General features: G+C 47.9%; 1 protein-coding gene across 1 annotated transcript; it reads left to right on the top strand.

Annotated features, from left to right (window-relative positions):
- Positions 1-383: 383 nt before the first annotated feature.
- On the top strand, positions 384-7,154 carry LOC146196539 (lactosylceramide 4-alpha-galactosyltransferase-like). The gene is made up of 5 exons (XM_084597036.1): positions 384-520; positions 3,176-3,204; positions 4,722-4,981; positions 5,785-5,988; positions 6,711-7,154. The coding sequence occupies exons 1-5, from the start codon at positions 384-386 to the stop codon at positions 7,152-7,154; spliced, it is 1,074 nt and encodes a 357-aa protein (XP_084453162.1).
- The last annotated feature ends 4,805 nt before the right edge of the window (positions 7,155-11,959 follow it).

Genomic DNA, 11,959 nt, shown 5'->3' with positions numbered 1-11,959 from the left:
AGAAAGATAAGGTCTACTCCCTGTGACCTCCTCACAGTTTGCTAAACATCATTACGGGTCTTGAGCGGCATCCTGGTTGGCCAGCAAGAGATCTATGACGGCTTACGATGTATGTTTTACGTAGCTTCATGCTAGACGTTTTGCCATTCCACGTGACACACTATAGCTCTACCTGACAAGAAACTCTTGCAATAACGGTCTGTACTCACTTCAACAGAAGGATTAATTTTTTCTTCTTTTCAGTAAGCGGCTCGTCACGGGCGTTAGTAACAAAGAACGAAGAAGTGCACGTTCCCAGCCCGCCTTTAGCTCGCGTGTCCCCGCCATTTTAGCAGGCAGAACAGAAAGTTCCTGTATCGGACCCGTCACACCAGCAAGCGACCATGGAAAACATGCCGCTCTTGAGCGTCGAGCACCCCTCACTGCCGGTGGCCTTCGTCATCCGCCCCGCTACATCCGAGAAGAGCATCCGGAGACGTGTCGTGTCCTGTATCAACGAGCTCCGGCGGTTCACCGGAAGGTGAGGGTTTAGAGCGTGCTTTTTTGTGTAATGCGATAGCGTCATAATAGTCTCGCTCTCCTGAACATCAGGCGACGGTGCCGACATTGTAAACGAATCATCGCAGGGGTGTATCTGGAAGGCGGTAGTTGGCAGGTTACATGGTCTGGAACTGGTTCCCTAAACTGCTGGCGCTGCGTAGATAACACACGAAAAGACGTACACACCCTTAAAACGCACACTACTGTCGGTGCGTGAAGAAGAACGAGGAAAACGTTCCATAACTACAGAAAAAAAGAATCCGGAATAAGAAGAAACTTGTAGAAGACAGGCGATGCCATTGTTCTCGGTTGTGCACATGATGAACTATAAGCAGCGCTAGCAGTTTACAGAGTCTTGTCAACAGCCAGGCCGCACGCAATTTTTGCGGGAAGTGCTTGATCGGTGGGTTGTGTGACGTCATAAGAACAAATGATATGTCTAGATGACAGAAGCTGCAAACTCGGACCAGACAATAAAACTGGGGTGGTGAAGGGGGGTTGGATGGGGGTCGAATCTGCTGGAAACCTTGGATCCAGGCTTAGACATGCAACTCCTAGGCCCATGGATACGGGCGCACTTCGTAAGGCTTGGTTATAGCGGGGCCTTATATCTTTGCCCGGTGATTTTTCACATAGTGCGGTCTAGCTTACGACTGTGTGCTAATCAGGATATATATATATATATATATATATATATATATATATATATATATATATATATATATATATATATATATATATATATATATATATGCCCTTCCGCTTTGAATTTAATGCTCTTTGTTCCAATAATCACCATATGATAAAATTCCTGTAAATGTCAACAGTATAAACGAAAAAAAAAAGGGAAAAAAAAAATGTTTGCCTTACACTCGTAGACTGTTCGCTCCTTTAAATGCTTTATTAACGAGCTCGTCATTTCTCTTTTAATTCTCTCTCTCTATATATATTGTTGTGCCAGTGGGGTTATCACACAGTAGCCCACCGTCAACAGGGTTGTGCCAAGGAGCTGGTAACGCAGCGCTCGTCACCCGTTTCGTGAACGAGGGCTGTCAGCTTCCTGGGCGGTAGCGATGAATCCGAGTCGGCGTTGGTGAGATGAAGAAAAGGCTTTATACACTATTTACATGTATTTACACAACAAGATCGGCTCTGGGGCCGAAAGCTAACATAGCCATACGCGACTGTTCTCGCGCAGCGACGGCCGGAGAGATTCCGCCGCGTCCGCACTGTCAGGGGGCGAACTGCTCCCGATGGACGCTCGTGACGAACTCACACTCGGAGTCTCGAACGGAAGCACTTGAGACTCCGTTGCCGAGAACCGTTGAAGCTCAAAATGGTCCAATCCGACGGCAGCACTTTCGCAGGGCCAATGGGAGAGCTTGCTGCGCTCTCGCTTCAAATATGCCGCGGGGCGAGAAGGGGTTCACCGTCAGGGCCACGGCGCGCCGTGCTGTCTGGACGTTCAGCGCATGTTGAAACACGTCGCTTCTGTCCCTTTGGTACGGCTCGCCTCCAGTGCACTGTTGCTTTGCAGAGAAGTATCCAGAGTTTGTGAAGGAGGCGTTCGCCGAAGAAGTTTGGCGTCCGGCTGAATTTCTGGGCGGCTTTAGCCAGGCACAACAGCACCCCCGCCATCAGACAATGCGCCGGGAAGACGAGCTGCTCGCATGTGGCTCGGATGCCGGGCGCGCTCGTTCGCCAGGTTCCTCCAAGCTCACGTCCAATGTCCGGGCGCCAGGTAGCCTCACGTGCCTCGGGTTCCACTCGCCAGGTCAGGATCTTTGCCGACAGCCTTGTTGCCGGGGCACGCCGATCAACTTCGCTCGGGTCGCTCCGATGCCCCTGCCACTCGCCACTGGTAACGGTAGACTGTTCTGCGGCTTGCGAAACCGACCGACAACAGGCAGCACCCAACACAAGCAAGTACCCTCGGTCACCCGTCAAACACCAGACAGAGTCAAAATTTCAAATTCAATTAGCTAAATTGTTGTCCCCTTTTTGCTCCCACTTTTAGCCAGGCACAACAATATACATATATATATATATATATATATATATATATATATATATATATATATATATATATATATATATATATATATATATATATATATATATATATATATATGTGTGTGTGTGTGTGTGTGTGTGTGTGTGTGTGTGTGTGTGTGTGTGTGTGTGTGTGTGTGTGTGTGTGTGTGTGTGTGTGTGTGTGTGTGTGTGAGAGAGAGAGAGAGAGAGATAATATAGGCACAAATTATGATTGATGATTAAGGAGTTGGAAAAATGCATTTACTTTAAATAGAATCTGCAAGCAGAGCCATAGACGAGAGAAACTAACGTAAAGGCAAAACTTTGTATCCCTTAAGATTTTTGATTTCGCCGTGGATTTTTCCCGACTGAACTGCTCAAAGAAAGGGAATACCAGGATAAGGACACTGCTGCCTAGATGACTTTACATGCCCTCATGGAGGGAACAAGTGAAAGGGGAGCTGCACCCCATCTCAGCCCGCACCCTCATCTGCTTACTTGAGTCCAGACCTATAGCATAGACCTATTTAAGCAGACTTTGCAAATTTATGCGGCCCATCGTGTTCACTTCATTGCTACACAGCGTGCCTCGTTTCTGCAGGCGCCGCCAGCATTCCAAATACCTTGAAGGTGAGAAGTGCTCTCGTTCTCGCTCCTCTGAGGCTTCGGACTTTCACGACCGGCCGTTTCACAGCCCAAACACAACACGACTAAAAAAGCCAAACCTCTTTTTCTGCAAGAGATGAATAGCTTTCAGTTACCACATACTACGACGCCCTCTGTTCTTGGACAAAGAAACTCGTAAAAATCTAATAATGAAGATAACCCGAGGTCTTGATGCTAACCCCTGAGATGATGTACTCAAGCAACTAACGTGGCGCTGAAGGCCGCGAATCACGAGGCCAGGTATTAAAGCGTCCCTTCTACCGACATTTAGCTCCACATTATAGTCGACGCAGACCATTCAGACTTTCGTGGAGTAAACTGGATCAGAAAATGGTTAGAAGGGGTTATCCAATCAGTGAATCGTTACCAACGTAATGAATCGCTTCACATGACTCTTGATCCGGAAATAGAGCCTTTACCGGATGACAGCGCCCTGCCAGAAAAGTTGAGGGGAAGCTGAAGCGTTTGGGATCTTCGCTGCTGGCACTCCTGATATAATTCGAGTACGGTATCCAAACTTCAGATACATCGTGTTTGCGTGAAGAGAAACGACACACTCTTCGCCTGCGCATTGATATTTCGCCACCATATCACATTGACTGCCACTCTGGGGACGTACACATTCGTGTGTCTTCTTTGCCTTGTTCCTCATTTTTTTACTTGAGGAACTCGTACCAGGCTGAAAAATCACATTTTGACGTTTCATTTTTCAGGCTCACAGCAGTTGCTGTTGTTCTGGCAATTACTGCTTACTTGACCTTGAACAGCACCTCTCAAAACGGTAAGCCATGATTTAGCTTTGTTTTTATCAAACCTGACCCTTAAAACACGGTACAGTACAACAAAAACAAGAGCCATCTGTAATGTTAATGCACTAAGAGCAGATTGCGTTCAGTCAAAAGCTAGCGTTCTAATAGTAAGATGAGAACACACCGCAAGAAGTGCAAGAATTCGATGCAAATAGGTTATAGTTCAAGAGAGATCTGGGCTAGTTTGTACGGTGACATAATGACTAAACAGTGTTAAAGACGAGGACGAAAAGCAAAGAAGCAAACAGGGCGAGCGCTGACTCGGAACTGAAGTTTATTGGAAGAACAAAACGGAATAAAAACCCAAGCCAAGCCGCACCAAACCACTTACTAATCAGACTCAAAAACTAACCCAGTACACATGCCATGTTCAAGAACTTTAAATTCATCTTTTAAAGCGATGGACGGGTGGCTGAAACATTCTTCACCTAATCGTATGATATGCCTGGCCTCATTGATTTCCCGGTTGATCTATGTACGCCGTATAGGCATCCAAAATGTCTGTGGAAGAAAAGGTTGGCAGGTTGTAGTTGTAAGCTCTAGATTTCAGGAATAAGCCCCAATCAAATCACGTGGCCCTTTTCTCTCATACTTCCACTTTCTTTTTTGAGCAAATTCCAGTAATTTCTTTTCTGGAGGAGCGTCGTCTTTCTACCGTGCATATCCTCGCAGGGAGCCGCATGTCTCTGTCACAGCCTGCTGGCCCGGTGAGCCCCCGCATCTTCTTCGTGGAGACCGGAAGCATGCCCAACATCAGCGCCCGCTTCTCGTGCGCTGTAGAATCGGCGGCCGCCCACCATCCGCAGTGGACCGTGTACGTGCTCTCGGCCTCGGGCGACTCACCCACTGGCAACGCGAGCTCCTTCTGGCTGGACGGTCCCTACGTGCGGATGCTGAGCTCCTTGCCCAACGTTCGTCTCAGCAGCGTACAGGTGAGCCACGGAAAATCACACTGAAGGGCAACCCCGGCGGAGAAATGGACATTTTTGCGGTCCCTCCTCTGAAGGCTTTTTTGTGCGGAGATCGCGTTGTTGACATGAATGGCGTCATCTGTCCGTGATAACCTAACCTACATCATCATCGCTTTCATTAACAATTGGGCATAAGGATTAGTCTTGTGACCCCCCTCAAGCCAAACTCAAGCCATAGTGCTAGTGCTCTTCGACCATGATTGCTTATACTTCATAAAAACACCTATTATTACTGACACCACACCACACCACATCACACTACACCACACCACCCGTTTTTGTATATATAAGGTTGTTTGTACCGCATGCTGTATCCCTCACATATGAACTTTGCACTACAGTAAGTTTTCTTGAAGTGCTGTACTGAACGCCTCTTCAACGCTTTGCACAACCAGTTGGCGTCGTTAACGTGCAATGCGTTACAATGGTTGGTCATAATGGAAGGATGTCACACATGACGCCACGATAACTAGATTCGCTTACCGGCCAGAAGCGAACCCTTGACTGGACGAAAAACTACCAAGATGTCTTCTTTAGTGTCGACCGTTCGCGACTATACGAATGTAGCAAATGAACGCCAGCAGGACACCCGGCAAATGCTGATGCCATACGGTGTGTCTGATTAAGCACTCCGACTGGCATCGATATTTTGCACCAATCCCAGTCGTCACTGAGATTTGCGTTACCACATCGTTTAACCCCCGGCCTATATTTTTTGTTCACTTCGTATATTCACTCTACGACCCAACGCTTTTCCGACGCAGCCTTCGGAGGAGTTCCGCGACACGCCCTTCGAATCGTGGTACGCGATGGCAACGGTTAACCGCAGCGTATTCTATGAGGGGCACCTGTCTGGCGCCCTGCGGCTGGCCCTTCTCTACAAGAGGGGCGGCGTGTTCCTGGACCAGGACACGGTTGTCATGAAGCCGCTGTCGGAGTTCCGGGCCTGCGTCTCGCAGAAGCTGCTGGTGAGACACCGGTCCTCGCGATGTCTGTTCTACTTGCAATATACAGCAACTGGCGACGTAGTGTTTTCCCGGAACCAATGTCCATTTATTGCCACACTCTCAGAGAGGCTCCACTAACTACTTTTGCACTGCAGAGTGACGAAGGTGTTAGCGACGTATGCCAAGTGCAGCAGCAGTATTCCCTAGGCAGCACCTAATTCTATGTTTAGACAGAGGCGTACTCGTGCTGGGCTTGACCAACCTGCCGCCGCCAGAGGTTGTGCTGTGTACACTACGATTCCTCATTGCAGTCCAACTTTGATATCCACAGGCTTTCAAACCGAGAGAATAGCGGGGCGACGTAGGCAGCGGCCCCGCTTGATGAACATGAGAACGTTCGCGAAACTTTGTCCCATTTTTTCCCTGCTCCATATAGTAGAAGTGAACTGGAAGGCACTACCATGAATTCTGCCTCGTCATCGTTCCTTTCCTGGGGAGATCAGTGGGTGCTTTTGTTTCCATGTATCATGGAAGCCTTGAACACCGCCTGTAGAGTAGTCCAGATGGACACTGATTTCCGCGTAACCCCACTGTACGTTCCTTCCCTTTGCCGTGGAATCGCGTAGCATGACATGGCTACCAGTGACCTCCTACCTCTGTGCAACGTATTGACTCCTTATTTAACCGCAAATCCACGACGTGTCTTGTAGAGGAGTTGGTAACGTTACTCTACTCTCTTACAGCGCAATGGTGACTCTGTTGGCAATAGCTTCCTCTTCTTCGAGGCGGGTCACTCTTTCCTGCGAGACGTGATGGAGCGCGCCTCCAGCGACTACGACCCGGCGCGCAGTTCCTCCCTGGGGCCCGACGTGTTGCGCGAGGTGCTCCTCGAGCGGTGCGGCGTGCAAAGCGTGGCGCCAATGGCGACCAGCGGTCGCCGCTGCAAGGGTGTACTCGTACTGCCCGCACGCGTCCTCATGCCAGTGCCGTGGACTTCCTGGCAGAGGCTCTTCATTGCCTGCCGCGACAGAGAGTGGCACGCGCTCCGCACGAGCCACGCCATATGCTTTTACCGCGGAGTTAGCATCGGCCAGTACGCCACCTGGCACTCCGCCTACTGGCGCGCCGCGAATGATTTCTGTCCACGCTCGCTCAACATCTCGCTCCAAGAAAAAGGCGGGTTCTGAGACGGAATGGTCTACGCCGAACGTCCGGGGTGATAGACTTTTGGCACGAAGTGGAAAGCCACATATGAACTTCTTGTTGACACTTGTTTCCGCGTTCTTTTGTTTCTGGTTGTTACTGCCGATAAAGACCTTTTGACATGTTTTGCGGACTTGCGGTGAATATGTACCCGTGTACTAAGGCGACGTCTAATGAAACCCCGCCGCAAATGCAATGAATGATAAGTGGAAGAAAAGAAACGCTAGCCCTGTTCGTCATCAATGACCACTCTCGCAGAGCGGTCATCGTACTTATGGAACCCCACGATTATCTACGGAATCACTTTGAACAAAAGCTTCTTAACGTACCTTTGAGACTCGGCGTTGGTAGCACGAAGCTAGTTGCAAGTGTTCACACTGTGCTGCACTCAACTTTCATGTGGCGACTGCGCTCTGCATTCACGGGAGGCGAGAGTGCGGGAGTTTACGCCACAAGTGTCTGCAGAGGTGGTGAGGGAACACTGCGCTCCAAGTGACAATAGCGGTGTTGTGTGCTTCACTTAAATGGGAGACAGCGTCAATTGTAGTGTGAGGGTAACTGACAGAATAGGTTATATCTAATAGCTGAGCCTATAATTAAGAGCATAAACCTGAATAGATCCGAATTATTGGCTCTCAGTAATGTTTACCTGCTTCATTCGTAAAGCAACGATGCTGTTTGCTTCCGCTACCCAACTAAGTTTGTGGATCTCCATTCCACGGCCAACTAGGGTAACTGAACGTACAACTCGAGTTCACATTGTATACCAGGCATTTGTGCAACGCTATGGTAAAATTCATCGGTACAGACCACAAGACAGGCCATTACTGAAGGGCGCAGATCCCTACAAGTGCCATCGCTGGTCGCATAGAGAGCCCTTAACTCGTACAAGAGCAGATATATAACCTAGTTCGTACATGGCTCAACACCAAGTCACAAGGGAACCCACTTGAATCATTAAAAATATAACATACGAAACAGTGTGCAGTATGCCCGAGCCGTTGCTTAAAGCGCGACACAGACTACGAGGTACAAAAAATGGCGATCGCATGCTATCACAGCGTCTGCCACTCGAGAAAGCAAACTATTTATCAAGTAGGTAACACCACATAACTCACTACTATGCTGTCCTAAGACGTAAGCTTCTCCTTCGAATAGTCTACGCCCTGTCCAGCTGCTTCACCTCTTGTGACCGCTTTTTGTAGACTACAAATCAGGTTCGATGAGAAGCCACCATAGGTGGTCACGCGAGCGATTCTTTTCGTTATATGAGCCGGAAAGCGCTGCTCCTGAAATCGGACAAATTTAAATCACTTAAAGTATTGAGGCAAACACCTTAGTCTTTGCTATTATCCCATTGCAGAATTGAGAACTGGGATGAAAAAATTTGGCCGTGGCTTTGCTCAGCTAGGCGAGGATACACGTAGCGAAAGCATGCATGTGTGCCTGACACTGGGCTGCCTACTCCTCTCCAACCCAATCTGATCCCATCCAATCCAGTGTAATCCAATCCAGTATAATCTAAATCTTCGCTGATGAGATAGTTCGTCCATATATATATTTTTTTTATTTTTTAAAAAAGCGTCAACAGATAAGCAAGATGAATGTTCTTCCGTTCCAATGACTTGTGCGCGCCGCCTCTATTACGCTGAAATATTTCATAAAAACTCAAAACTCTTTGCTCTGCCGTACGAACTTGATTTATCAAGGAAACGTCAGGAGAGATGGAAGTTTTCACAACTGAAAATAAGCCAGCGGAGAAAGCTAGACAAGGTTATAAATTTATAGCGAATATTCTGACACGTAAGTTTTTATTCCTCTGGGCACGTCCTCTTCTCAGAATGACGGCTTGTGGTGTGCCTCCCTTTCACCCCTTGTCTATTAAGCACTTCAAGCACATTAATTTTTCATTTTGCCTCGCCCTGGGGGTGCAGTGGATAGGGTTGGTTTTGTTTATGGGGTTTAACGTTCCAAAGCAACTCAGGCTATGGGAGACGCCGTAGTGGAGGGCTCCGGAAATTTCGACCACCTGTGTCTCTTTAACGTGCACTGACATCGCACAGCACACGGGCGCCTTACTTTTCGCCTCCATCGAAAAGCGGCCGCGGTGGCCTGGATTCTACCCGCATCCTTGGGCACAGGAACCGAGCGCCCTAATCGCTGCACCACCACGGCGGGCGGTGAAGTGGTTAGAGTGCTCAACTTAAAACGTGCCTGGCTTCTTAAAGTATGGCGTAAGTGTGGTTTCACTTTATGAATAAACTACCAAGTTATTCACTACGTTCATGTACATGACTGCATAAAAGTGATGTGAGCAACATTAGTTGCAAACCAAGTATATTTTAGGTAAACAATACTGCATTTCGTACGCTTGGAATATATATATTGGGGACCGCGCCAGCCACATTCAAATTTCCCGCGGCTACCGATGCGCCGCGCTTAACCCTTCCCTCTCCCCGCTCGTTCCCGGGACAACCGGTACCGCGCGAGGGTATAAAGGAAGGAGCACGCTGGCGCCTCGCTCTCTTCGCTTCTGGCTGATCGCTGCCTGCCACCAGACGACGACCCCGATGACCTCCCGCACCACCATGGACTTCTGGACGTGAAATTAAAGATTTTTTATTACACGGCCCGCTGTGTATTTGTCTTGCGCATCCCTTGGGCAGAGGAATCGCCCACATGTTGCACTGTCGACCTTGTTTGGCTATAGCTTGTTTTTTGAGAAATCATTTTCTGATGATTAGCTACATCGCACGCCTCTAGTCTTGTCTGATTGCCCATTTTGGATGTTTAAATGCTGAATAGCAGCACCAAACAGCAGTATTCCTATTGAAGAAACATTAAGATCTAAGGCTAGACAGACTGCTGTCATACTAACATATTTACCTCTTACGAAATGTCGTTTGATACAACCTTGCGTGGTATCGATCCTCATACCTTCAGATCGACTGCCTCATTGAGGCCTCTTGAGCTTCTTTGGCTCTATGAAATAACCCGTGGTTGCATATATTACCGTCCAAAGCATTCCATACGGCCGTGTAAATAGTATGTATTTTGTGCCCGAGTCGGCTCATCTCAAATTCTTCATTAATCATACTTTACCTGAGTGGAGCTTACGGCCTTGCACATGAGCGACATGCACTGGGCAGAGCCAAAGCGAGGTTCCATGCATGGCCTTGGAGGATCGCCAAGAGTAAAGCGATGCTCGCATTCTTTCGTATCGAACTTATGGCAAAGAAGACTGCACTTGACGTGGGTTTCGATATAAATGAGCTGATTAAAGCTAATCTTGCATATCAGCGCCATACCTTTGCAGTCGCACAATTAAATGGCGATGTTTAATTCAGTACTGGCCATGAATGCTCAGTGTCCAGAATTTTGAAGCGAAAGCATCACTACGCTAGGTACGGCAGTCGTCGCGCAATCCTCAGTTTGACCTTCATTTGTCCTTCAAAGGAGGATTAACTCTTGTTATGCGTCATCTCGGTAGCCGGTTTGCTAAGTTGGCAATTGTTGTTTCCTTGATAATTGAATGGCTGCCGCTGTGGCTCAGTTGTTAAGACATCCGACCACTGTTCCGGAGATACTCGGGTTCTAACGCGACCGCTAGCGGCTGTGTTTCTATGGAGGTGCAACAGAGAGGCTTCCGTCTGTTGTACAATGTCGGTGCGTGTCAAAGATTCCCGGGTGGTCTAAATTACTCGGTAGCCCTCAATTACGGCACCTCTTTCTCTCTTTCCACTTTCACAACCACCTTTCATTACAACGCGGTTCAGGTTTCCACAGAAAAAGTGTGACAGATACTGTGCCTTTTCATTCTTGTAATTTAAAAAAAGTAAAAACAAAACAACAACCGCTCATTGAAACACGGTAATAATGGTATATCACGGCTACTCTCACAGTCTTCGCCTGTATCACTAGGTTCAATGCATATGTCTTAAACCCCAACATTTTTTCTTTCCATTCTTGTTTTCTATATCTCACTGAAACAACATTTATCTTGGCTATAAAACTGAAATGCTTGGGTGAGATAAAAAAAAAAAAAAAGACGGCCCTTCTTTACACTTGATTAATCATTCATCAAAGCCGGGTTTAATCTCGTGACGAGAGCGTGATTTGCGGAATTTTCTTAAAAGCACGTGGAGACAGGATTTCTGTTCACTTTCTGCGAATACGTGAGCTTGCGTGAGGACGGTCACCTGAAAAGTGTACGTTACTTGTTTATTCATTATTTCCGGATTCATCCACTACGGCGTCTCTCATAGCCTGAGTCGCTTTGGGACGTTAAACCCCACAAACCAAACCAAGCCATTTGCTCCCTTATTTAATTTTCGACAAAGTCCGTAGGTATCGCAAGGAGGAGGCTCAGTGCTACTCAAAAGCGATACAGCTGAGGTAAGCAGCGCAAGGCACTTAACTCCTTCAACGTAAGGGTAAACGACACAAATTAGGTGCACTATCAGACACGCTGAAAAGCAGATGGGATTGCCTTACAGCACGCAAACCCGTTACACCATGCATACACCAAGAGAAACAGTCAGCTGCCAGTACGCACCAAAGAGCCCAACATCTGGCGCGTGTGTGCCAATGTTCGATGCGGCAAAGGTGGATGCGAAAATAAAACAGAAAATCTTCCTCCGTTTCTGCATTCCCCTCGCTTCCGCCGTTTGGTCCTTAATTACCGTGGCCTGGTCAGTTATTTTTTCTTTCATTACTGTTCACCCCCTCCCGAAACACGCTTGGCAGCCACCACGCGTGACCAGACCACGAGGAGGTTGAGTGGAGGGGG

The sequence above is a fragment of the Amblyomma maculatum genome, chromosome 3, assembly GCF_055883805.1.
Source record: "Amblyomma maculatum isolate TAMU_Amacu chromosome 3, ASM5588380v1, whole genome shotgun sequence".
Taxonomy (NCBI): domain Eukaryota; kingdom Metazoa; phylum Arthropoda; class Arachnida; order Ixodida; family Ixodidae; genus Amblyomma; species Amblyomma maculatum.
This window is presented reverse-complemented; position numbering and strand designations above follow the sequence as displayed.

Coding starts and splice junctions, on each gene's coding strand:
- LOC146196539 (XM_084597036.1), top strand. CDS start 384: ATGGAAAACATGCCGCTCTTGAGCGTCGAGCACCCCTCACTGCCGGTG. Junction 3,205..4,721: donor GCATTCCAAATACCTTGAAG/GTGAGAAGTGCT, acceptor ATATCCTCGCAG/GGAGCCGCATGTCTCTGTCA. Junction 5,989..6,710: donor GCGTCTCGCAGAAGCTGCTG/GTGAGACACCGG, acceptor ACTCTCTTACAG/CGCAATGGTGACTCTGTTGG.